This window comes from Leuresthes tenuis, unplaced genomic scaffold (assembly GCF_036924035.1).
Source record: "Leuresthes tenuis unplaced genomic scaffold, fLeuTen1.0.hap1 SCAF_19, whole genome shotgun sequence".
NCBI lineage: Eukaryota > Metazoa > Chordata > Actinopteri > Atheriniformes > Atherinopsidae > Leuresthes > Leuresthes tenuis.
In genome coordinates this window covers 16,362,176-16,388,479 of record NW_027325373.1, presented here as the reverse complement: position 1 = coordinate 16,388,479, position 26,304 = coordinate 16,362,176, and the positions used below count along the sequence as shown (strand labels likewise).

The 26,304-nt window shown below is 43.1% G+C and overlaps 1 protein-coding gene across 1 annotated transcript; it reads right to left on the bottom strand.

Annotated features, from left to right (window-relative positions):
* Positions 1 to 1,924: 1,924 nt before the first annotated feature.
* On the bottom strand, positions 1,925 to 25,695 carry notch1a (notch receptor 1a). The gene is made up of 34 exons (XM_072372626.1): positions 25,426 to 25,695; positions 24,292 to 24,373; positions 16,948 to 17,210; positions 16,501 to 16,839; positions 15,397 to 15,519; positions 15,030 to 15,263; positions 14,788 to 14,943; positions 14,498 to 14,683; positions 13,892 to 14,005; positions 13,161 to 13,274; positions 12,828 to 13,061; positions 12,621 to 12,731; positions 11,221 to 11,413; positions 10,980 to 11,125; positions 10,763 to 10,876; positions 10,037 to 10,156; positions 9,777 to 9,929; positions 9,464 to 9,692; positions 9,168 to 9,369; positions 8,916 to 9,069; positions 8,613 to 8,797; positions 8,271 to 8,403; positions 7,917 to 8,174; positions 7,718 to 7,830; positions 7,040 to 7,611; positions 6,512 to 6,952; positions 6,267 to 6,412; positions 5,941 to 6,154; positions 5,744 to 5,828; positions 5,473 to 5,635; positions 5,047 to 5,345; positions 4,821 to 4,968; positions 4,618 to 4,715; positions 1,925 to 4,519 (listed from the first exon to the last, which is right to left on the bottom strand). Exons 1-34 carry the CDS (start codon positions 25,481 to 25,483, stop codon positions 3,257 to 3,259), a joined length of 7,443 nt encoding a protein of 2,480 aa, XP_072228727.1. The 5' UTR covers positions 25,484 to 25,695; the 3' UTR covers positions 1,925 to 3,256.
* Positions 25,696 to 26,304: the final 609 nt, after the last annotated feature.

Sequence of the window (26,304 nt, the reverse complement as noted above, 5' to 3'; positions counted from 1 at the left end):
CTTTCCGTAGCAGAACAAAATCTTAGGGCCAACAACGCCACTACTTCAGCTCATTCTACTTATTTCTGAGACTGCCCCCAAATGGCAGCAAAATGCTACAATATAGTATGTCTCCATTGCATCTTTACATTTAAAAAAAAATTATCACGAACAGGTGTTGAAATTATATAAAGCAGCAAGTGTTATTTCTGCAGAAAAATATCACCTCTGACATCTCTAGCTTATCAATATTTGTGACTTGATGTGATTGATGATAGTCATAGCATAGATGGTTGAGGTGGAACCTGCTTTTTGGAAGATAATTTGCAGCATTCCAGCTTAATTTTTTTATACAAATAATGATAGCCCCAAAACTACAAGGGACAAATGAAACACACAAGCCAAAGAAAAACAATTCAAAGCTAAAAGAATTTACTCTAAACACAGAAATGAAATTGGCATCTGCGCTCTAAAAGTCAAAAGCTTGTAATTGACAAAGTTAACCAAGAGGGGGCGACATTGTTCTATTTACAGATTACTCACAACCCATCCTGTGTGTTTTTCTTGCTGCGTTATCAATCATTATCTGCAATTGCATAGACCAAAAAACTTTGGATAGACTTTAATAGGTCATGACAGATTTAGAGGACACATGGTGTGTCTCAAATAGTTTTAAACTATCAAGTCCAATTCAATGATAGAGCCAGGACGCTCTCCTCATCCACCACAAACAGCACTTCCACCTAGCGTCTGTTTGGTCAAGTACTCAAGTACTCTGCTTGTGTGTGTTTCGCTTGATATCACTGTCTCTACTTCATCAAAGTGGACTGAGAACATTTTCTCAGATCCACACCTTCAGGTACCCCCCGATAAAGCCTCATGTTATCTACAAATCAAACGTCATTTTTAACTTCAGCATCGTATAAAAGACTTACTCTCTTTGGAATACAGTTTAACTGTAGCTCTATATAACGATGTGCAAAGTTGGTCAAGTTCTTTATAAACATTTCATGAAGTGCACAAAATGTAAAATCATCATTAACTAATTGTTCTAACAGGGAATAAAAAGCATGATAATTGCCTCAAAAAGGAATAAGTAATGTTGAGGTGTTGCTGTAATGTTCCACCTTGTTAGGAACTTCCTGCTGTCCGTTGTCACCTGTAGATTTATGTTGACAATCTGACAACAGATATGAACGATGATGTTTCCTCAGGTAAGAGGTAGACTCCTTACTGGAGGTTGGTCAACATCTTCAACATAATACTTGTGTTGGCATGCTGAGGCCCCTAAAGGCACTGTGCACACCAATAACAATGTCCCTGCACCTTTCACCAGAGGCCTCCTTTCATTAGATAGTCATTGTAATAGTAAGCTCTCACTGAAAACAAAATCAAACAAAATAATATAAGCTTAAGCGATAGCATGTTTAAGCGATTAATTGATTGACTCAGTTCAGTGCAGCTCGTTGTTTCTTCTGTACAGCTGTACATTGTGTAGAATACATGCACTGCATGAGATTTATACAGATATAATACTTATATATAAGATAAAAGCCACTCTGTAATAGAGTGGCTCTGAATAGATTCAAAACCATTTGCTTTCAGCTGTTTTCAGTCAACTTGACTTGATGACAAAGCTGCCCTGGAGCCACATGGAGTGAAACATTCTGGGAGATTTAAAAAACCATTTAGTGCGCTGAAGTTCTTTGTAGAAATTGAATATTCTCACGTCATAATGTCCTGTGACAGAAGCACTGGTACTCCCACAGCATGAACAGCGACGATGGCATCAGCACGTTTTGCTCTTGGGGAAAATATCAGCCGAAATGAATTATCGTCTCTCTGTAAATTTTCCCACTTGCCATCACAACAAGAGCATTATATTTGCAGTAAGGTTCAACCACCTTCAGCTCAGAAGAAAAAAAAAATGAAATCAAGAAAGTAACTCAGTTTATCAATAGCTTTTTATTGAATCATGAGAACTTTACAAAACATTTTAAATCAGGAAATATTTCTTTGCAAACTACAACTGTGCATGAAAATCAAATGACTTTTTTCTTAAAAACATCTTTACTTCTGGATTAGTTTATAAAACATGACATTTTGACACCTTAATCCACACTCCTTTTCAAAGCACAGATGATGTCACCAGACACATGAAGGTCCCCATTTCTTTTACAAACAATGTTTTCCTCCTTGAAGACACTTATTTTTTGATTTATTTATTTTTTTTTTTTTACAAGAAATCTCACAAATACATTGCTTTTCGTGAGGAATACGAAGATCACACTGGCACTTGTTAAAAACTGTGGCAAATGTAACATTTCAACATTCTACGACAGGTCTGCAATTTAACACTCAACAGGTTAAACACAGTAACCATAATAAATGATTTGTAAAACAATACGAAACAAAGAGACAATCCTTGCATCATAAATGGTCACAAATCAATCACTCAGCACCAAACCAGACCACAATTCAAGAAAAAAATAGGCTTAGATGTATTTAGATGATTTTCTACTCACTCTAAATAGCGCATCTCTCAGCCAATAAGGGAAATTTGTTCTGTGCTTAAAGGTCCAAAATTTCCAATATCTGTATTCCCCTCTCTCAGTTACTGTTTAATAATTTTGTCAGAGAGGACAGCGTAACAAGCAACACTAAGAAAGGTGACACTTGATATGAATATATTAAATCAACGTCTAAAGCAGACTCAGTGATAAGACTTAGTGAAATGTAGTTCAGTAACAAAACCTGTCACTTTAAAAGAAAAAGGAGGTTAAAATATAATTACTTAATACTGAAAATTTAAAATATTCTATAAAAGTCTTTAAAAAAAAAAGATCTGTACAAACGTAAAGCAACACATCAGCCCAAAATAAGATTTGTGAAAACTGATGCGCCAAAAGATTCAAATAAATCCAGTGAATATGTCAACACAAGACAAATAAATAACCAGTGTACACATCAAGGAGCCTTTCTTTCTGATATACGCTCCTTATCAACAGTTTCTAATGTTTTCATACATAACCCCCCCCCCCAAAAAAAAAGAAAAATAATCCAAAAAGCATAAATATAAAATCATCTTTATCTTTCAGGTCAAAAAAAAAGCACATAAATAAATACAAAATAGCTACAACTGCTTTTTATTAGTATAAAAACTGATGATAAAAAAGAAGCATCTTCAGTCTTGGGTGAAGTTTGTCACTGTTTTTCTGATAGAGCTTTGTATGTACTCTGTTCCATCTGAGGGTAAGGTCCATTTTCCATCAAGTCTTTACTTAAACTGGTCTGGGATTAGATTCATCTGTGAGTGGATACTTGTAGGCGGGCTGGAGATGCCCTCCGACCAATCAGACACGTTGGAATGTGGGGACGAGCTGGACCACTGGTCAGGGGAGCCGGGGGAGGGGGTTAGAAAGGGGTGATCAGGCACCTGTAGCTGGTGGTTAGGTGTGTTGTCCATGGGGCCCGAATAGCTATGCTGAGAGGGCGGGGTGAGAAACTGTGTGCTGAGCATCTGCGTCTCCTGTGGCATCACAGTGTGGATGGTCAACGAACGGCCTGATCCGCCATTTTGCTGCATGTCGGAGCCGTTCAGCTCAATGTTAGGGAAGCTCTGGTTGAGGCTTTGACTGGCTGTGGTCGAGTTGGAGTTCTGGTGCTGGAGCTGCCTTGAGTGAGCCTGCTGCATCATGTGTGCAGAAGAGCCAAGGTGGCTGGCCTGCAGATTCTGGTAGCCCATTATCTGAGACAAAGTGGCAGTACTGACGCCATGCAGGGCACCCATCATGTTGTGTGTAATGGGTGGCCCTTGGGGGAAGCTTCCCTGCTGGCTAACACCTGGATGCATCCTGGAGACCCAGTCGCACTGACCTCCTCTGTTGCCGCCAATGGATGTTGTGCCCTGAGTGCTCGGGCTGGATACAGGCAGGTGGGAGAGACGAGGTGGGTGAGGGTCAAAAGCCATGCAGCTCATATCCTTACCCATGTTCATCTGGCCTGAATGGGAGTCCCCATTGCCTTGCAGGTGATTTAGAGACATAGGTGGGGACTGCTGGAAGGGTGACGGCATGGGAGGAGAGGCCACATCAGACAGGTAACCGTGGGGCGACTCGAGGGATTCCACTGGGGAGAGAACAGCTGATGTGTCTAGCAAGTTATTCTTCCCATCCAAGGACTTTTTCTTCTTCATCCTATTATCTTTACCCCCATCCTTCCCTCCTTTTCCACCAGAGCTAAGTTTTCTAACTTTCTTGACAGAGTGGGTTGGCTTGAGGTTGCTAAGATAGTCATTGGGAGAGCAAAGAGGAGGGGAGAGGGTAGAGGTGCTTAAGGGGGTGCTGTGAAGACCAGGACTTCTAACTACGTTGTACTCATCCAGAAGACGGACAATATCATGGTGCATACGTTCCTGGGCAATATCCCTGGGCAGCTGGTCAAGATGGTCAGTGATCTCACGGTTGGCAAAGTGTTCCAAAAGGACTTTTGCCGTCTCAAAACTGCCCTCGCGAGCTGCAAGAAAGAGTGGTGTCTCCTCCTAAAAGCAAACAACAAAATAACCCAGTCAGAAGGTGATTAAATAAAAATACAATGAAAATTCTCACATAGCTCCATCACAGTCATTCTTTTACATACCTTGTTGTCTTGCATGTCTTTGTTGGCGCCATTTTTCAGCAGCACCATGGCAGCCTCCACATTGTTTACAGCTGCAGCCCAGTGAAGAGCAGATTTACCTGCAGAGAGATTGCGGATTTAAAGGGTTTATCATCATAACTCCCAGCACAATGAAGCATTTGTTGGGATGTGTGAAGATAGCAGAGTGATAAAATGTTAGCTACCAGAATCATCAGTGGCATTAGCATCAGCATGACAGTTGATAAGCTCTTCGACCATGCCCTCAACCGCCAATCGGGCAGCCAGGATCAGCGGTGTTGTTCCATCATGCATTCGGGCGTCAAGATCAGTGGCACGATTTCGGATCAAAATCTGTGAAAAGACAGACTTTAGTAAAACTGATTTTGAAAATGAAAGCCTGAAATTTGAGACTTGAGAGTGAGCAGGCACCTGAAACACTCCCTGCGCATCTGCAGCCACCGCAGCGTGAAGTGGAGTGCGACCCATGTTGTCCTGAACGTTGGCATCGGCGCTGGACTCCAGGAGACGCTTGGCGGCATCTGAGCGGGCATAACGGGCAGCCAGGTGGAGGGCAGTTTCACCCGTGCGGTCAGTCTGGTTATGGAGGTTGGCGCCCTGGTAAATGAAGTCGGAGATTATTTCTGCCGATGGATCCTCTTCCTCTTCACTGTTACCAGTCTCCAGACCCCCACCGCTGCAGGAGGCGATCATCAGGGGGGTGAAACCATCTGAAAAGGAAAACCGAGAAGGATGGTGAATTCCCACACAATCTGTGTTTTCAGAATGCAGAATGATAACATGACTTTGGAAAGAGAGTCAGTTATTAAGTAATCTCATCTTTGTCTGTGTTCGCACCTGGTCCTCTGACATTGACATCCATGCAGTCGTTTTCTATCTCTCCCTGAGGAGGTGTTGGAGCAATGGATGCGATCCGCAGGTCAGCTGCATCCAGGTGCTGCTGGGTCCATTTCCTCTGGTCAGTATGATCGCTCAAATCCAACATAGCCTGCTCCTCAAACTGAAATACACAAAAATCATCAATTACACTTATCTGTGGCACACAGCATTGAGACAGTCTGATTCATTTAATTTATTACAGCAAGATAAGAGTAACCCTTCATCTTACCCTGAAACGCCTACAGTCCGGATCATCATCACCCCATTCATTTTGATTATCATCCATAAGATTGATGTCAGAGTTTTTCATAGGTCTGTTGAAAAGATGAGGATATAGATTAGACCACCTTTACCTTTGTTAGGGATTAAATTTCTAAAAAGTTTCAAGTATAGCTGCCATGAAATTTCCCTTTAAAGTCTACTTACTTCAGTCCAACAGAATCCTCTCCCAACGGCTCTCTACGTTTCTTTTTGCTGGGCTCTGATACTTTGAATCCTTCAGGAAACCAGAGCTGACCATGCTCTCGTCGCCGCTTACGAGACACCAGAACACCGAGGCAGATGAAACCCAATGCAGCCAAACCAAGGAAGACCACATACATAGGGTAGAGCTCTTGAGGGGGAACAGTAGGTCTAACGCCTGGAGAAATAATTCAAATACAGATTTTTAAATCAGGATTTCAATACAGTGGACAGTTTTTGATGTATATAACATATGCAAAAGAGCAAAAGCACTGGATATGATGGCATACTTGTGACAGCTTCAATATAGGGGACATTGAGATTTCCACTGCTGGCAAGTGCTCCGAGGAATGCAGCCACATCTGTAGCACTCTGGAAGCATTCAGTTGACTGCTGGTAACACTGACGGTTGTCAATCTCCAGGTACACAATGGACCTGTGAGCAAAAATGGGTAGAAAGATTAATATTGTACACTTTTCTATAATCCAAATAATTTTGTTGATTTAAAGTGTTACTGTCATGCTGATGTCCTACCCTTTAACTTGCACAGGATCCAGCTCTCTGCGTTTCCGAGAGCTGACCACGGAGGACACACTCTCCTTCACCTGACCCAAAACATTGGCAGGCATCGAAGCCCACTCGGGCCAGCCATCTGCCGAGCGTTTCAGCACATTATGTTTAACCAGATCTTGTTCGTTGCCATAGTAAGGAAAGATCATGGGCTCTCCTTTGGTATCACGACGGAACACCACATTGGTGTGAAGAACGCTGCTGAGATCCCTGAGAAACGATGAAGAATGGTTTTTAAGCAGCTCAGGGGGAATATGGACCACCAGTACCAAATGTCCATCAGCAAGCTTCTCTGGCATGTTGTTGGCACAATCCAGGCCATCCCATTCACACTCCGCATTGTTGCAACCTTGGTCGCAGTGACCATCGGCATAGTGGTCTTTGCAATACTGATCATATAGAGGACTGAAAAAAAAAAGAGAAGATTGTTATTATTCTGAAACAAAAACACAAATGCCAAAAAAAGTGTATGTCTCCATTTCCCAGACTTACTTGCACTGTCCTTCCTGTCCTTGGCAATCAAAGCCATCATAGAGACACCCTGGGCTGTTACATTGACCATCACACTTCCCGTCATTGAAGTAACGCCAGCACTGTAGAGCAGCTGAGCAGTTTTGCCAGGGATCATCAAAATTAAGAGAGCAGTCTCCTCCATCCCAGCCGCAGGCATGGTTGTTGCACAGCGAGTCACAGATGTGGTTCCCCGCCCACTCATCGCACTGAGGAAGCTCGCAGCTCACCTCCACTTCTGGAGGTGGGGTGATGTCTCGGCCAAACCCCCCAACGAAAGAGTAGTCTAGTATGTGGCAAAGCAGGCCGTTGAAGTTGCTGGGGCAACTGCACTGGAAGAATGGAGCATCAGGAGTGATCTGGCAAGTACCCCCATTGTAACAGGGGTTGGAGATGCAGAGGCTGTCAGTTGGGGTTAGACACTCAGGCCCAGTGAAGGTTGGGGGACACAGGCAGCGTGGGCCAAGGTGGCCTGAGACACATGTACCACCGTTCCTGCAATTCAGACTTCCACAGGAGCGGGAATCGTACTCGCAAGAAGAGCCAGTGAAGCCCTAGAAGCATATAAATGAGAGATTTAATGATTATCAATGTAACCGATTGTAAAAAGGCAATGAAATGAACTTTTTAAGAGGTAAGAGATGTTGTAGCTGCACTCACAGGTGGACATTTACAGATGAAACCATGAGGTGTGTTACTGGCAACAGCACATGAGCCTCCATTTCTGCAGGGTCTTCCTTTGCAGCCATCAAACACCTTATCACAACGCTGACCTGTAGATCAGAAGCATTAAGCATGTGCCAGGTGCCCTTTCTGTCATTTGTACTCTTATCGTGTGCTGCCGGATGCACATCTGTACCTGTATATCCGGTACGGCATTCGCAGCGGTAGCTGTTGGTGAGCTGGATGCAGTTGTAGGACCCTCTAGGATCACATGGGTCTGACAGACACTCGTTGACGTCACCTTCACAGCGTTCACCCACGTAACCTGGTGGGCACACACATTGGTAGCCTCCAATGCGGTCCACACACTTGCCATTGTTGAAACACTTGGGCTCGTTTGTCAGTGGGTCGCTTGAGGGGTTGCAGTCATCCAAATTAATCTCACAGTGCACGCCTATAGGAAACATATACTTTGAGTTAGACACATATAATTTGCTTTGGTATTCTGTTATATTTGTTTGTCAGATAGATTTGAAATGCAGATGCATACCTTGTGTTCCTCTGGGACAGGAGCATTTGTAAGTGTTGATGAGGTCGATGCAGGTGCCTCCATTCTGGCAGGGCTGAGACTGACATTCATTGATCTCTTTTGAGCAGTTCACACCATGGTAACCAGGAACACACTGATTTAAAAAAAAAAAAAGCATGAGCACATTTTGTTGTCAAAATTACAACAGTTTGATTATTTGAATTAGTGTTGCTAAAACCAATGAAAAACTCAAATGAAAAAAATAAACACCCTCATGATAGACAACTATACTATATGTATGTGGGTGTTTGCATGATTAAAAATAGTTAACCATGGAAACCTCCGGAACCAAATTCACCTTACCTCACAACTGTAACCTCCTAGATAATCAGTGCAGGTTGCGCCATTCTGACAAGGATTGGGTGAGCACTCGTCCACCTGTTCCTGGCAGTAACTCCCTGTGTATCCGGCCTGACAACGGCAGTAATGTGTGTTTCCAGCATCCAGACACTGGCCTGAATTCCTGCACAACTGGGTCACTTCAACACCTACAATCAACAGCAAACGATGAGCTTTTAGAATGTGCCAATCATACACCAGATTCAGATTCAACACATCTTAAAATACAAGTTACTGCACATGAAGTTTAAAAAAAAAAAATTGTACCTTGCTGTTTGGCTGCAACCTCACAAGACACACTTGGGATGTCACAGTACAGGCCTGTCCATCCAGTCTGACACTGGCAGGTGTAAGAGGCCCCCTGCTGCCAGCAGGAACCTCCATTTTTACAGGGGGAGGAGTCACACCAGCGTACAAGGTTCTATAGTGGAAAAAAGACACAGAATATACTTAACAAATTGCTAAAATGGGAGCGCCACGTGACATTAAATACACTGTGCTATACGACAAACCTCCTACCTGACAGTTCACTCCTGTGTAGCCATGAGGACAGGTGCACTTGTATGTTCCATAACCATCCAGACAGGTGCCTCCATTGAGGCATGGCTTGGAGTCACACTCATTTATATCATACTGGCAATAGCTACCAGTGAATCCAGTTAGACATAAGCAGGTGAAGGCATTGATTCCATCCACACAGGTGCCGCCATTGAAGCAAGAGCTGTCAAAATACAAGGGCAAACAAATCCTTAGATCACTATGCTCACTTTTGAGATGATTGTACAGTAACTGAGTTAAATAATAGGGTATACTACCTGTCAGTGCAGTCATTGGTGTTGATCTCACAGTTAATACCACTAAAGCCCAGTGGGCAGGTGCAGGTGTAGCTGTTGACACAGTCGGTGCAGTTGGCCCCATTCTTACAAGGGTTACTCTCACACTCATTTATGTCCTGCTCACACCTGACGCCACGAAACCCAGGCAGACAGGTACATGTGAAACTATCGATGCCATCGCGGCAAAGACCTCCATTACTGCATGGATCTGATACACAAAAAAGAGGATGTAAGATACCCATTTACCAGTGATCTTTATGGGAACCTGTGATGCTTTAGGTCTGTGGCTTACTTGGTTTGCAGTCATCGATGTCTGTCTCACACTTCTGGCCAGTGTAACCTGGCTTGCACTTGCACTGGTAGCCGCCCATAGTATTGAAGCAAAGACCGTCGTTACCGCATGGGTTTTTCACGCATTCATTGATATCAATCTCACATGTTTGGCCTTTTGATAAAGAAAAAAAGACAATCAAATAAATATTTTTACAAAGTCCAAAGAATGAAGAGAAAATGGATAGGAACACACATGTGAAACCATGCATTGATGCATACCTTGCCATCCTTCAGGGCAGATGCAGGAGAAACTCTGGTAGTCTTCAGCCTCCTTACATATTCCACCATTCTTACAGGGTCGGGGGCTGCAGGGGGCCAGCAGGGTCTCACAGTTTTCACCTGGTAACAGAACATACATCAGTGTTAGCACTTATTTAACAAAATACAGTCGCTGCCTCTGCTTCAGACTTCAATATCAAGTCACAAAATCAATTTTATTTGTATTTCATTCATATTTCACTGCATTTGTTTTACTAAATGCTTCATTTTTAAAGTAACAAACTTCCAATTCCATTCCACTTCCTTATCCATTTCCATGACGACTTAAGCAAACAGGAAGGGCCTTCCTGTTTCCTGCTATTGTGCGATCATAGACAGGAAACAGGACATGGCGGAAGTGTGAATAGGGCTTGGAGTAGTGTCCACCTCTGCAGCTTCTATTAGCTGCAGTGGCATGTTATTCCAAAACACACATAGTATTTTATCCCTGCAAAACAGACAAGCAGATCTTTCCACACAGATATCCCCAAAAACAGGCATCCCTGTTAGTAACCATTGGGTGATGTTTTCTCAAACAACACAGGATATGATAGGATAAACTCTCTGTGTGGAAACTGAAAGACTATATTTACATTTTAAGATTGTGCACACAGCTGAGGGAGCAGCAAACTTCATCAACAAGTACTCTGATTCTCTGAGTAAAAGTTAGGCCACTCCATGTCATACCAGTGTAAGGCAGCAAACAGTTGCACTTGTATCCAGCCACATCATCGATGCAGGTTCCCTGGTTGAGGCAGGGGTTGGAGGCACACTCATTGATGTTAGTTTGGCAGTTAGGTCCTACAGCCACAAAATTAGAAAACACACTTGGGTTAGATCCAAGCCAAAAGAGCAATCTATTTGTGTCATTGAAAAGAAAGTGACAAGGGAGGTTGCAACTGACCAGTAAAGCCAACTCTGCATGTGCAGTGGTATCCGCTGGTCATGTCTTTGCAGGTTCCGCCATTCATGCAGGGGTTGGACTCGCATTCATTGTTATTGATGTCGCAGTTTTGGCCGCTCCAGCCGGATTCACAGGTACATTTGTAGCTTCAGACGAAAAAATTTAAAAGACAGCTTTGTGAGCTTTTCTTTTTGATGTAGATTTTGCTTGTCTCATATCTTAAAATTGGATCTGTTCTCACCCATTAATGAGGTCTTGGCATCGGCCGTGGATACAGGGGTTGCTGCTACACTCATCCACTTGTGACAAACAGGTGGCGTCATTGTAGCCCTCTGGGCAGAGGCAAGTGAAGCTATTGATGCCATCAATACATGTGCCCCCATTGTGACACGGGCTGATGGCACAGTCGTCGATGTTGATGTTACACATTGCACCTGCAACACAATAAAAGAGGAATTTAGGAAGGTAGTAAACATTAATTTTTAAAGTTGTGGCTTGATAAATATCTACACTGGCCATTAAAGAAGCCGAACAGCTGCTCTCCAGTGAGGTATTCTTTAAGCCTTTATAATCTGCTAGTTGAGGTGCTCTGTGCAGCTTTCAATGAGCAGAAGCTGTAGCAGCGCCAATGTGTGCTTGGCCTCATGGCCCCTAGAGGCCCTTTTACCTCTTCACCATTGATTCAATGGGGCCTTGTTGAATAGGCAGAAGAAGGGTTTCAGCTGGATCTGAGAGAAGGGAGGTGCTACCAGCAGAGAAGGAGGAGGGCTGTGGCTACTCTCCCTATTCACACACAACACCCCCCCCCCCCTTCCACGGAGAAACGACCTCACCCAAGGCCGTTTACAGGGACAGAAGGCCAGACCCATTTCACACACGGCCGAGTAACAATTAAACCCCCCTCTGATCTCCTATCCAGCTCCCTCCCTATGCTCTTCATCAGTCAGGAGAGGAGGGTCCAACTGCCTGATCTTCAGTCACAATAGTCCTCTGTCCCTCTGTGTTTCAGTCCTGCTGTTCCCTCCACATTCACCCCACGAGCACAAAAAGATGGTGGGGAGGAAGAGGAGGAGGGATGCACAGCAGCCTGCAAATACACTTTTTCTTTCATCCCTGCCTCCTTTATAGAATAATCTCAGAGCAGCTACTAGTCAGAACCGAATCTGTTGGGCCATGAAAGGATGATGAGAACAGCCCCCTTGCAGAGATAGGAATTTGTCAACCTTTCTATGTTCAAGTACATTACAAGTAGATGAGTGCCAGCAGTTATGGAGTTATGGAGAGGAACCATTTAAACCACATATTTACACACCTATAAACATCAGATATGTGATTAAAGGTCAATCTTCTTCTTTTCTTTTAAAGGATCACCCTACAGAGTCTTCCCAAGCTTAACGTCACAACCCTTTCAAAAGGCAAACAAAGTTAGTGCTTTGTGTGCGTTTGTACATGTATCAGGTTTGGGGGCTGTGTCCCTATCTCTCTCTTTACCCGCCCCACCCACCCCCACCCCACATCCCATACAGGCAATCTGACACCATTGTTTCACAGAAGCGGACCCGCCAGCCACCTGTCCTACGTGCCCCTCCCTAAGCTCAGGGGACCATCCCCCTGCACCTGTAAACTCCACCCAGTGCTCACCTGTGTAACCCGGCTCACACGCACACTCGTAGCCATTGATTTTGTCGATGCACCTTCCGTAGTCACAGGGCTTGCTCTTACAGTCATCCAGGTTCACCTCACAATTAAAGCCTGTTGGTTACAATGTAAGAGAGAAAAGATGAGAAAGATATAGACATTTTCCCTGAAAGAATTATCTGAGCTGGTTAGGGGTAACTAAAGTCTCACCTGCAGTGCCTTTAGGGCATGAGCAGATGTATGAGTTTTCCCTGTCTTGGCAAGTGCCACCGTTCTTACAGGGCTGGCTAAGACACTCATTGATGTTAGTCTCACACAAGCGGCCAGTGTAACCAGGTCGGCAGTAGCACGTGAAGGAGGCCAGCCCGTCCTTACATGTGCCATAGTGGCAGGGATCAGAGTAGCACTCATTGATGTCAATCTCACAGTGTTTCCCTGTGTAACCTGGAAGGGCAGAGGAAAGATTTAACAACTGCCACATTTATAAGGAGAGGAACAGAAAAGATTAGATATAATGTTTGTAGAAACTGTGACAGAGTGTACCTTCAGCACATTCACAAGTATACTTGTTGGGTCCATCAGTACATTTAGCTCCATTCTTGCAGGGGGTGCTAGCACACTCATCAATATCCACCTGACAAAGGCTTCCTGAAAATCCTGCAGATGCGTTTTATAAAACAGAGAATTAAAAATCTTTGTAAATGCAGATTGCATTTGTGAAAATTTCATAAATAATTCAGCTCAAAATATTCTGTGATTCATATCTACATTATGCATAATATGAAACTTGAGAACAGACAAACTAATTTGCATCTGAAGTGGGTCTGCAGGAACGCTGAAAGTCCTTACAAAACCATTCCACAACATTACCTCCAACCCCCCCCCACTCCGTCTCAGCTTTTACTGTGCAGTGAAATCTTCCTTTCAAATCTCAACACAATGGCCTCCAGCTTACCAGCTATAAACCAATCCCAGCCCCCAAGTTTGGCGCTAAGCTTTATCACAAACTAGCTTTCCCGCCAAATATGCTAATGTTTCTGCAGGCTGGTTCACTTAGTCATTCACCCATAAATTGTTCAAGACAAAGTAAATCATTAACATTCAATCTGTGAGCCATGTGAGCTATACTCATTGACAGATTAGTTAATGATCCACTTTTTTATAGGACCTTCTTTGCTCCAATTGTCTAACCAAAAAGGGTTTATATTCGGCTAAATTATCCTAAAACTGATGTTTTTTCCAGTTATTGTACAGATTTCCAGATATTCTCTCACCTTTGGGGCACTCGCAGTGGAAGGAGTTGATCTTGTCTATGCACTTGCCATTGTTAAGACAAGGTTGGCTGGCACACTCATCTGTGTTGATGTGACAGAACACACCCTCATATCCTGAAATGAAAGACACAACAGCCATATTTGCTTACTTGCCATCTCACCCAGAACTCTTAAATTTTTTTGCGATTAACAATTGTATCTGCGAAACATGTCTCCAAAATGGCAAAGTCAATAACAAAGAGTGCTATTCTCTCCAAAGAAAATGCTACTCTAGAACGATGTAAAATGCTTCATTTGTAGTCCAAACTTTACTTCCTGGACTTGATGACATCACCATGTCTCGTATTTGCATGTTACCCAGTGGCTAGTTTGGTAAAGCTCAAACAAAGAGTGAACAAAGCCAGCACGGCCACTCATATTTGATCATTTAGGGCAGGCTGTGCATTTTAGGTAGTTCACTTTAAAATAGAACTTGTACATGAGCATATTTCAATAAACGATATCTCAAACAGTGAAAGACAAAAGAAAAGAAAACATATACAGATGTATGCATTTAACCGTTTAAACCCGTTTCTATTTTTCTGCGATACAAACAAATAGTGTTACCTGGCATACAGATGCAATGGAACCCTCCAATCTGGTCTAGACAGGTGGCATCATTATGGCAGGGATTAGACATGCATTCATTGACGTCCATCTCGCAACGAGGACCCTCATATCCCTGAAGGCATTTGCACTGGAAGGAGCCTTTTGTGTTGAGGCAGCGACCACCGTGTTCACAGGGGTTGGCACCTAAAACGTTACAAAGTGCAATTTGTCAGATATCTGTGTCTAACAGCTGTAAAAGATTTAATTGGTAGGCCCGACATGAGGAAACAGCTGACTTTGTGACTTACCAAGTGAGCACTCGTCAATGTCCAAGTTGCAGGCTGTTCCAGTGTAACCTGGAGGACAGGTGCAGATTGCCTTGCCATTGACTGGGTTGGTGTCACAGTTAGAGCCTTTTTGACATGGGTTGCTGATGCAGGCATCATCAAGGTGGCACAGCAAACCTGTAGATGCAAACATACCAAATTTAATCTCTTTCTTTTTAAGACCTGTCTGTACTGTTGCCTGACAGGACTGCAGACAGTCATACCTGTGCGTCCATGAGGACACTCGCAGAAAAATGAGGCCACACGATCATGGCATGTGGCACCAAGATAGCAAGCTGCACTGGCGCAGTCGTCTATGTTCTCGCTGCAGTCGTCACCAGTCCACCCGTTTACACAGACGCAGTGGTAGCTGCCATGTGTGTCGTGGCACGTCCCCCCATTCTGACATGCGTTGGGCATCAGCTCGCATTCATCCACATTTTCTGTGCAGTATTGACCTGAGAGGGTTTGTAGGGAAGAGCAGGGTGAGAGCACTATTTTAGTTTGGGGGATTAGTTCACGCTTGGTGTCTTTTTCTTCTATTTTAACTGTCAAGTTAGGTATGAAAAAAAAATTTAAGTAAAAGATCACCTGTATAATGAGGTGGGCACTGGCAATTGTAGGTGTTCACTCCATCCACACACACTCCACCATTCTGACAGTTGTGAGATGGACAGTCATTGATGTTATGCTCACAGTGCTGGCCTGTGAAACCTGATGAGCAGAGACAGAACAAAAGATTTGAACAAGAGTGGAGTATGAAAGATAAAGACAGAGATTTGGCAATATTTGGATTCTGTTAATAATCAGTCCTTTCCTTCCTTATGTTATCACTGCTCACATAAAACGATAACCTCTCTCTATCCACGTGGCCAACTGTTTTAATGCCCTGAGGAAGACATGACCGTGCGGCCTGTCTCCTCCTCAGACATCAAAGGCTTGAGTGGGTGTTTTACAGGCATGATAGTCTGATTAACAATCAACCCGCAGCTCTGCAGGTGCTCGTGCAGCTTCGCTATCTGAACGCATTCCACAGCAGACACCCACAAGAGACACACAGCATGGATTAAACTTTAACACACAGCCCCTTGATATCCCTCATTCAGCTGCATATCTAAATAACATGGTTTGTACTGAACATAAGCAGACAATCAGACAAAAACACATGCAACTGAATGCTTCAATAGCAATTACATAAAACTATATAGAAACAGAAAAGTACAATGCGGTTTAAATAGGAAAGGTTTCTCCAGAGTCAGTGTCTTGACTGTAACAACGGTAACCGCAGCACTGCAACAGCATTGCAACAGCATTGCATACCAACACAATAAAGATGGCAGACAGGCTGGCAGTATTTAGGTAAAAAACAAGATATTTTTGTGAGTCTGTGACCTAATGAATGGGGTGTACGTCTATATGTCTATGTGTACGAGCCTATCTCCGGTGCTTTGTGGGCTCACTGGTGATTATCAAGAGGAAACGTCTGTGTGACTGCATCCTGCCAGTGGATGCTGGCAGAGAGGGGAGTGGGGTAACCAGAGATTACTCCTCCCAATCAGATTTTACTACAATAACACACTGTTTTTAGGTCAACTGATTAAACAGGAAAAGAAGAAGAAAAAAAAAAAGAAAAAACTAAAAAGTTAACAATCCTCATTCCGCTAATTCATGTCTAAATACACTTTTATATGTTACCTGGAAGGCAGCTGCAGTCATAGGTGGTATCTCCCTTCTGGACACAAGTACCTCCGTTCTGGCACGGTGAGGGGCTGCATGGCATGTAAGGGGTCTCACAGTGCTGGCCAGTAAATTCTTGAGGACAACGACAATGGTACAAGCCAACCTCGTTCACGCATACACCACCATTGCGACAAGGAGAGGGAGTCTGGGCACACTCATTTACATCTTGCTTGCAGGTTTGGCCGCTGAAGGTGGGTGGGCAGGTGCACTTGTAGGTGGAATCTAAACCTGAGCACTGGCCACCGTTTGCACATGGATTGGAAGCACATGGGTTGGGAGTCTGGCAAGTTATTCCTGTAAAATAACACGCATATAAAAAGAGTTAATCGTGATGGTCAATGGTGAAATCGGTAAAAATCTAGAAAAACTTTTCTTGTGAATGAGCTTGAGGCTGTTACATACCTGACCATCCTGGAGGGCAGTGGCAGCGGAAGATATTAAGAGTGATGAGATCACACGTTCCTCCGTTGCGACAGGGGGAGCTCATGCATGCATGGTTGGTGGGGGTCAGGCACAGCCTGTCAGTGAAACCAAGGCGGCACATGCAGCGGAAATCGAATGTGTTGCCATGTGAAATGGCACGGCATTCGCCACCATTGTGGCACGGTGAAGAGCTGCAGGGGTTGGGATACTGGCAGCGATTGCCCACAAAGTCACTGGGACACCTGGGAAAAGACAGTGAAGAGGTGGAGCAATGATGATTAGAAAGCCAGGACCTGATTTTGTCTAAATCATGGGAACAATTATCTAAACAAAAGGGGCACAATAGGAGGGAGGGAATGGGGGTAGTGGAAGGGGACTGAAAGTTTCCCGCCCAGCAAAGTTCCACTGCAGTGGGACAGGGACAGTATGTTGTTCTAGTGTGTCTCTCTGGATTAGACTCTCTCAGAACCTTGAAAACACATTCTGTGGGTATAACAGACACCACAAAATAGTCCAGTTGTAACAGCCTGTTCCCATCTACCTTTTACCCCCATGCTGTCTACATTCATCCTAAATGGCTGTGGAGATCAAGGGCCCGTGCCGCCAATAGATGTCCCATATGAAGCTGTGCATTCAGGCCCTAAGCTCTCCAGTGTTTCCCTCCCATTCAGAAAAAGGAAAGTTACTGCTACAGTCACATAGCTCAAGCCAGCTAGCTTGAGCTATGTGACTGTAGTGACTAAGTAAAAAAATAAAGTTCAGGTCAGAACACAGATGAGTAACTGGCAACACTTTTACAGTGTTTTGCTAAAAAATTCAGAAAGAGAGCAGGTTTAGGGAACTAAGGGATTTTGATCTCTCACAAAATTCTTAGACATAATTTGATATGCAGCTTGTACATATTAATGAGGTCCCATCTGTCATGTGAAGGAGCATTTAAAGTCAGCAAAAAAGTGTTTATGTTTGAATAAGGGCTCGTGTGATGGTGTGTAGTTGTGCACATGAGCCTGTGAGTGTTTATGTGTAAGAAAGGGCATCTGTTGGCCTCCTAGTATCTCCACAGGGAGCAGGTGCGCATGTTAATGAAGGCAGCTGTTGGACAGGGCTCCTCCTCCTCCTCCTCCCCCATCCTCCTTTCTCCTCCTCCTCCTCCTCATCCCTCATCTGCCCCCCTCGTCTCCCTCCTCTCTGTCCCCTTCTCAGATGGGGGTTCTGAAAAGCCAACTTCTCCTCTAGGGACATAAAGATCCCATGTGAAGTCAGCTGTTGCAACTTCTGTCTCTCCAAAACCCCCTAAACCACACCATTCATTCTTAATTCCCCTCTTCCCTACCTGTTCCTGTTTTAATTTTACACATCCTCTTTCTATCGGATTTTCAAAGTATCTCTGCTTCAGCTCACATTCAGGTTTTCACTGCTTTGCCTGCTTGTTTGAGGATTTTTCTTTAAAGCTCCCAGCAGTTTGCTTTTTACAGCATTCCCCTTATGTCGCACAAGACTGCTGAAAACTCTGTTGTTGACTTAGTTAGGTGAGAGACGTCGGGGGTTTTAACAATCCTGTGTGCCCCCATAGGGAGCCCAGACAGTTGCAATTGGCATAAGATTGTAAAGGCATTTGTAGGGCTTTGAAGTTTCCTGCTTCCTATTTAGCTTCACCATGAAAACATGCTGAATAATCACAAAAGCAAGTTGTTATTATGATATAAAAATCAGTATCATGAAACAGATGTTTTTTAATGCCGTGTGTGCGCTGCTGTGTGTCACCGCACACCAACTAATTGTAACAGATCCTTTTTGTGCTGCAGTCAGTTCATTCTGAGATAAAGATCCACCCACACGCTGAAAAGCCCACACCACGGCAACAGGTCTCTCCCGGCGTTGCAATGTCCCCTTAGGCTGGAGCAGATGCTTCCCTGACCTCTGACCCTAAACACTTTTGTGACTGTGGGACGGCCTCTTTGCCTTCTCTCCCCTCTCTCTCTCTCCCTGCTGGGCCTGATCTACCATCTGTCACTCTGGGGGTGACTTTATCCTCCAACACAAAACCAGCCCAACATGAGTTAGAAATGCCACCGCTGTGGAAAAAGTTACATGAAAAGATTGAGATAACATACAGTAACCATGCATATGTGCACAGGTTTTTTATACTAATACTTTAGTATTTCCCTTAAATCTGCTTATAACTAAGTATCAGCATCCTTTTTCTCTTCTCTGCTCTCTCTCTCCTATTTTTCTTTCTTTTGATATTTGTTTCTGCCCTCCTCATTTTGTTAGGTTAGCTTATGTTCCCTTGATCTGTCTAATCATTAGCCAACATCTGACCCCCGGGGTCCACATCTGTTTGCAAGAATAGAACAATGTAGCTGAGCCCGAGAGAATGAGAAATGAACCAGATTTGGAAGACATTGTACTTCAAATACAGGGAATTCACTGCAAAATATTGGGAGTCAACGGATGTACAATGAAAATAACAACTGCATGGATGCATTATAGAGTGATGTGTTATAAGTGTACTGTCACAAGACTTTCAATTTGAGAAGCACAGAATTGAGCAATTTTTTCAAAGCCTGTTGGAAAATACTGTTTTGACCTTAGTAGACTGCATATTCTTAATGCAATCCTGCATCAGACAGCACCTTAAAACTGCCTAACATTAAATAAAAATTAAATGTTCTGCAAAAAAAGAAAGGGTCTCAAAGAGGTGATTTTTGTAGTTATTAAACCATTTCCTGTCTCTCTGTTTATAATAAGCAGAGCTGTTTGATTAACTGGACTCAGCCAGAGTAACAAGAACTGTGGACCTGCTTTACTTAGAACTACAAGATCACCTTTATCCAAAAAATACCAGTTAACAAACACCCAGACCATAAATTCAACAGCGTATATGAGTGTGATATACATACTGGTGACAGACTCAATGAGGTGACTGTACTCTTTCACTAGCACTGTGAAAACATCCTGCCTCCCAGTCAAACAAATAAAAACACCTGCATGCCACTGCACCTCTTAGGACAGTTATCAGATACCTGCAACCTAGAGTTCATTACTCTGATTACAATCAGTCAAGTGGGCACATAACAAGTCACCACTGCATCCTCAATCTGTAGTCAAAATAGAATTTTCCATTTTTCTCCTGTATTTTCCACTGAAATACCCATTAGAAATTTGACATATGGAATAACAAGTGGTAACTAACCATCTTAAATGATGACAGTCATTCCTATTAATGCAATCAAAAAACAGATAAAGACACATGCTCATACCCCGATACATATAGTGTAGGTGTAATTTCTTCTCTTTTGACTGTCTGACTGTGAATTTTCAGCACCCACTAGAGAAAAATAGCCTGTTATCGCTCCACTCTGACAGCACAGCTTTGATAGTCCCACTCTGAGGATCTCCAGATCAGTCAACTCAGAGGTCACCAAAAACTGTAAATGAAGGAAATATGTGACTGTGTTGCATACTTCACATCTTCACAATTCCTATACAAGAGCTACCTCATATTGATTTGCTTCAATGTGGGGTAAAGAGGAGTGGACATTTCTCCACAGTGTCCCAGAAACCTTGTTGAAGGATCCAAGATCAGAGGAGCCCTGGCATCTCGAGAATGGACCCAACCAGGGGAGTAGCTTTAAGCCCAATATCAGCTGGCGTACTTAACCCTGTCGTGCACTTGCATGTTCCTGATTTGCTTAAGCCCACATGGAGCTGAACTTCCAAAGAGACCTGCCTGGTAATCCAATAGGAGGACAAATGAAGAGCAGCATTCCTTGAGAGAGAGTGTCCCATCACTTTCACGGTGAACTAGCCCTTGACAGTCTTTTTGAGTAAGAGATTTTATCATCAATATGTAACACCAGATAACTCTGTAAGGTCACGGAGGTCTCATCACACCAACCACCACGGACTATAGGTCAATTCTCTCTTTCTAGTCTATTTCTGTTCCACGTCTTGTAGTATTTGAGACATGTACGGAGACAGTTGAGATGTTTCCTGGGTTTAAAATTAACATTTGCCACTTACCAAAACAGTGTCTATTACAGCAAAGCAGCATCAGCCACGCAAAGGCGTTTTTGAGGTCATCAACCTTTCAACCTTGTGATGCCCTCATTACTATTCCACAAATGGAACCAAGCTTGACTCACACGAAGCTGTGCCCTTCCTCGCATGCTCTCATGCTGCCCACATCAGAAACCAGCTACAGCTCCATGGGAAACAGGAAACTCTAGACCTTCAGATAACCTCTTACTTCACAGAGTCCTGATCGAGTGTTTCCCCATTACAGATGCTCGATGTTGTTTCCGTGTGTCTGGTAACCTACTACGGCAAACTGTTTTTATACAAATGAATATGATCTGATGTCCCATGTAAAACTAAACTTCTCTGACGCAAGTTGCAATAGTAAAGAGAAGGGAGTTCCACCCAGTACACAAAATGTTCGTTTCCATCTGAGAGAGAAGGATTAAAACTTCTTTAACATTTGTCCTTTGACCCTTTTAAGCATTTCAAACGTCACTGCAAAATTCTCAAAATACTGTCCTACAAAGTGGTATATAATGTTGCTGTTGTGATATCAATGTATTTTTGAATAAAATACGCTAAATTTAAACCAAAACTTTTAGGTACATAGCAAGAGACTCGCTGAGCTAGTCCTTGCTACTTTTGGCCAAAGCTAACATAACTGAGCCAAACTGTTTCTTGTAATCGCCATGAAACAGTTTTAACACTAAATATTCTGGAAATTTAATTTATTTACTACATATATGTAGTATATATGTAGTATATATGACATATATATATATGTATAGACAGCGTCTAAATACAGCCATGGAAGATAAGAGTTCAACTACTCTACTACGACAGATTGTATATCTCAGCACCCTTTAACATTCTTGATTTGTGGTTGAATCACATACTTATTTGCATCATACTAGGCAAATAACTATCTTTTTGTTGTCTTACTTAGTATGGAGACATCATGAACGTGTCTTTTTGTCATAAACTTTGCAAAATATCTTTAAAACTTAAAACTATTTATTGCTTTGTATGCCATAAACAAAAGCTGAGCCCAATCAAAATCGGAGAAATACATGTACAAAAAGTACCGAGCCTAATCCTTTCTAAAGAATGATGAGTGTCCAAAATATGTGAAGTAAAGGAGGTTCTTTTCAACAAGGAAGTGAGTAAAAAAAAAAACACTGTGAGGATACTAAGTTTGTCTCAACAAAATCTATGTAAATCCATGCATAAGATATCTGATTACCACAGTTTACACCAATCATAACCTTATTCTCTATGCCAACATGTGATATTGCTCATGTGCCCGTGGGAACTGTGCAAGAAGAGGATTTAAATCTATCTAACCACTCAAATGTGTTGCCATATGCCTACAAGCAGCAGTATAAACCACAATGCATAACATGACTCACTTGTAAGTTCCATAGTTGTGTGCGTGGTGGAGTTTAAACATTTTTTAAACTTTTGACCTTTTGTTTGATGTCTTGTGATGGGAACTGCTCATCCAGGTTTAAAACCCTTTCAAATTAATCTGAAGCACTGCCGCCACTCTGCTTCAATCTGCTGCTGAATCTTTTTTTTTAACAGGTGGACTTTCCAACCATGTCATCAGCACAGTGACAATGTGGGCACAGAATAGAAAAAAAAAAAACAAATTTGTGACATCAACAAGACAATTTGGGCCAACGCTGAAAACCCCTCCCTGCCACAGACGCTGCACTCTGACCCCTGAATTTCCCAGTGCACCCCAGGACTGATAGCTGCTTGGCTTGGAGGGGATGAATGATTAATGAGAGGAAAGCAAGGAGGAAGAGAGACTATGGGTGGGTGAAGTGATGTCCTTATCCTGTCTGTTTTTAATTGGACTGAGCAGAGATTGGGACCACAATAAAAGCTTTGTGGGGGTGGAAGGAGAGTTTCTGAGTGCCAGTGTGTCTACACGTGCGGATGTCTGTGTGTGTGTGTGTGGAGTGTGCAGATTGAGAATAGGTGGCCCTGGGCTAGTAGCACAGGCTCTTCAATAGCTCCCCCTTGTCCCCACAGACCAGAGAAGCGCCTGCCGTGACCACATGCCCTGAGGGTAAACCAGGCCACCTCTGAGTTTCATTACAGATGGAGACAAAAATGATGACTGGAAGTTGGACAAAACTGGGAAACACAACATAAATACACCGCTTTCAGAAGACATCTGTTCTGGCCTCAGAGCTGACAACAAACCAAAAACTGGGGCCCTCTATGTTTTTTTTTTTGTCTTCTTACAGAAGAACATTCAAGCCTGGATGAGCAAGCTCAGATTGATATAGAGGTCAGCTCAAAGGAGTATGTGGATAAATAAAGAGTCTCATCCACAAACTGCTAACATCAATCTACAGTTTAAACAAACAGCCCACAATCTGCCTCCATGTGTCTGCTCCCACTTGTTTGCCTTCAAATTTCTGCACTTTATTCCAATTAATCTCACACTCTCGACATCCAATCCAATTACATTTCACAGCCATCTGGCTTTCAAATGGAGATCATAGGCAGTAAAGTTGGGGGGTGGGGGGGTATCCATTCAAAATGAAGGAGACAAGACTTTTGAGGGGGGTTATTGCAAGGTTTGTGTGTGTGGTGCTGGCTGTGGCATGATGGGAAGCCCCACTCAGATTAGTCACACAGCATTATTCTGACTGCGGGACAATGGGTGACGGGCGGCAGGCGAGCCCCAGCTGTCGCCCATGAAAGAGCAGAACAACAAGATTTAGGACTGGACGCGTCCTCTCACTTTGCTGGAGAGGGGGTCCTGCATTCATTAACGGGCTGCTGTTGGGGGGTGGGCTTTTGTCCAGCTACCCCTCCATCACCCCTCCAACATTCTGGATCTACACTCGCTTTTTATTTCCACACTTCTCAAAAGTCTTTCTCTTTTTGGGGAATGGAAAAGTAAAGCAATGCGGCTCCTGATGGGGTACAGGAGCACACCAGCCCAGAGGAAACTTAAGGGCCTCTGGTTGCTGGGCACAGGGCCTGCTCAAAGGCAGGAATGAAAGGGGGAATATGTGGCCCCTTTTCTTTCCACCCAAAACCACTTTCTGGGACCAAAGTTGCCTACAACTGATTTGACATTAAGCACATAGATCTGAAATTAAAAAGTGAGAATTTTTTAACTTATTAGTCTTTTTACACATCTGGCTGAGTCTAGCTACCTGCTCCAACGCTCCTGAATGTGTGAAAATATTGTCAAACACTAGTATGGTGTGCAAGTGCAACGTCAGGTGCATGATATGTTGATGCTATTTAAGCATTTTTGATTTTATTACTTACTTGCATTCTCCATTTCCATTTGAGGTGGCTTCACATCTTCCTCCATTTAGGCATGACTCAGTGGGTAGAGAACATTTTAGACCTGTGGAGTGCAGGAAAAATCTCAAAACATTTATTTTATTCGACATAGACTCTCAGTTCACACAGTGTTTGTAAAATCTGTTCAGTTAAACCAAGTATTGTGGTTATCAAAAGATAGATAGATATATAGATATATAGATAGATAGATCCAGGGAAATTCAAATTATACATCTGTTAATATTTCTTTAATCTGAGATCTTTAAGCTTGCACATTCTGATATTTTAATTGATTTGTTACACGAGTGTCCGCGGGGGATACTGTGGAACCAGTTGTGGACGCTGCTGAGGCCAGAGCGCGTGGTGCGTGGCTTTGGGAGCGCACGCTTTTGAGTAGGGAGAGCGCGGCAGCTGCGGGGCTCAGATGCGGAACAAAAGAAATCAGAGTCCAGCACGAGCCATAAAACACTCTCCTCCGGCATTGTTTACCGGCAGACGGGAGCAACAGAGACTCCTCCGCCCCCCACCCGGCACTCACAACACTCTCCCACACTTGCAGACAAAAGGTGCCCTCCCTCCCTCCCCTTTTGCACCCCCTTCGCGTACCCCCTGCATCAACACACGCACCAACTTCCATTATCTCCAATGTTATTTAAAACCACCGCGTAGAACAACTTTAAACAGACCACTTGGTCCCACTATTACTTTAAAGTATAAATGCAAAAAAATCCCTTAAAAAAAAAAGGTGCGTCAGACTAGAAGCAGTTAAGAGTTTTTGTAAGTGTATGATGGACAAGTAACTGTTGCGCCAAAATTATGACCCAATTTCTGCAAGTGAAAAAAAAGTTACTTGCCTTTACCAACATCATCAGATAATAGGAAGTCTGCAGCCAGTGCAGCACAGCAGCTTGTGATTCTTTAAAGAGGTCGTTGCCACGATCGAAAAAAAATCTCTTAGTCAAGTTTTACTTTACGTTTAAATATGTAATTATTTTTTCTAATCCCTTCCTCATTGAAGTAAGGTTAGCAAGATCATTATTACTCACAAACTTCCCTATAAAGCCTAGTTTGAATGGTTACAAACTGCAACAAATCTGTTTTTTGAAGAAAGTTTACCTTGTGAGAGGACGATTGCTGGAATCAGAAATGTTAGTTTCACTAAGAAACGATACATTCCTCCTCTTCAACTTCACAAATGTGGTTGACTCCCGCGTTGGGTTCGCATAGATCCACAGTTTGATACTCCAGGTGTTGTCTTGAAATTAAAATCCTTAGTTTTGATGAAAAGGGGAAATCCAACAGAGTGAGGAGAGAGTGAGAGTCTTCGACAGGTCTCAGTTCATAGATGTTAACCTGCTGCCTTCCGAGTTCTCAATGAAATCTGCTGCAACTCTACAAGTTCCTCCCACTCTTCCTCCTCCTCCTCCTCCTTCTCCTCCTCCTCCTCTGGCCAAATCAGAGCCGCCTCCCTCTCCTCATGCTGCAGGACGGACAAACGCTCACATCTTCCTCAATGTCTACTAAAGTTGTTATTATATGAAATTGCAGATGTATATACCATTTTCAACAAAATGAGTTCAAATACACCAATCAATAACAAATAAGTCCAACTTGACATTATAATGTCAAACATTAATTAACAGTAATTAAATTCTAATCACAGCGCTATTTCCCTGCATTTAATTTACCTTTAGTTTTTAAAGGGCATTTGTTACTTAAATAGAATTGCTGACTTAGGTTTTATTTACTGAAGTTATATTCTTAAAAATCATTTGACTTGAATATCTATTTCTCCTGTTGGCATTGGTTTCTTTATTTCATAGCTTGGGTCACAATTTAAGAAACGAAATGGTACATTTTTACAAGTGATCAAGCAACATATAAAGTTGCTGACATGAGCTACAGCCTTTACATCATTTGTCATTTATGCACTTCCAGAATCTTATTGTATATTCGGAAAAATACAATACTGTGCACAAGTATCCCCTTATTCCT

What these genes read in the sequence shown, in the direction of transcription:
- notch1a (XM_072372626.1), bottom strand. Translation starts at nt 25,483, where the DNA reads ATGTATCGTTTCTTAGTGAAACTAACATTTCTGATTCCAGCAATCGTC. An exon ending in TGCCAAGACCTCATTAATGG is followed by an intron (nt 11,126 to 11,220) that starts GTGAGAACAGAT and finishes TTTCGTCTGAAG; the next exon opens with CTACAAATGTACCTGTGAAT. An exon ending in CTGTTTGCTGCCTTACACTG is followed by an intron (nt 10,157 to 10,762) that starts GTATGACATGGA and finishes TTCTGTTACCAG; the next exon opens with GTGAAAACTGTGAGACCCTG.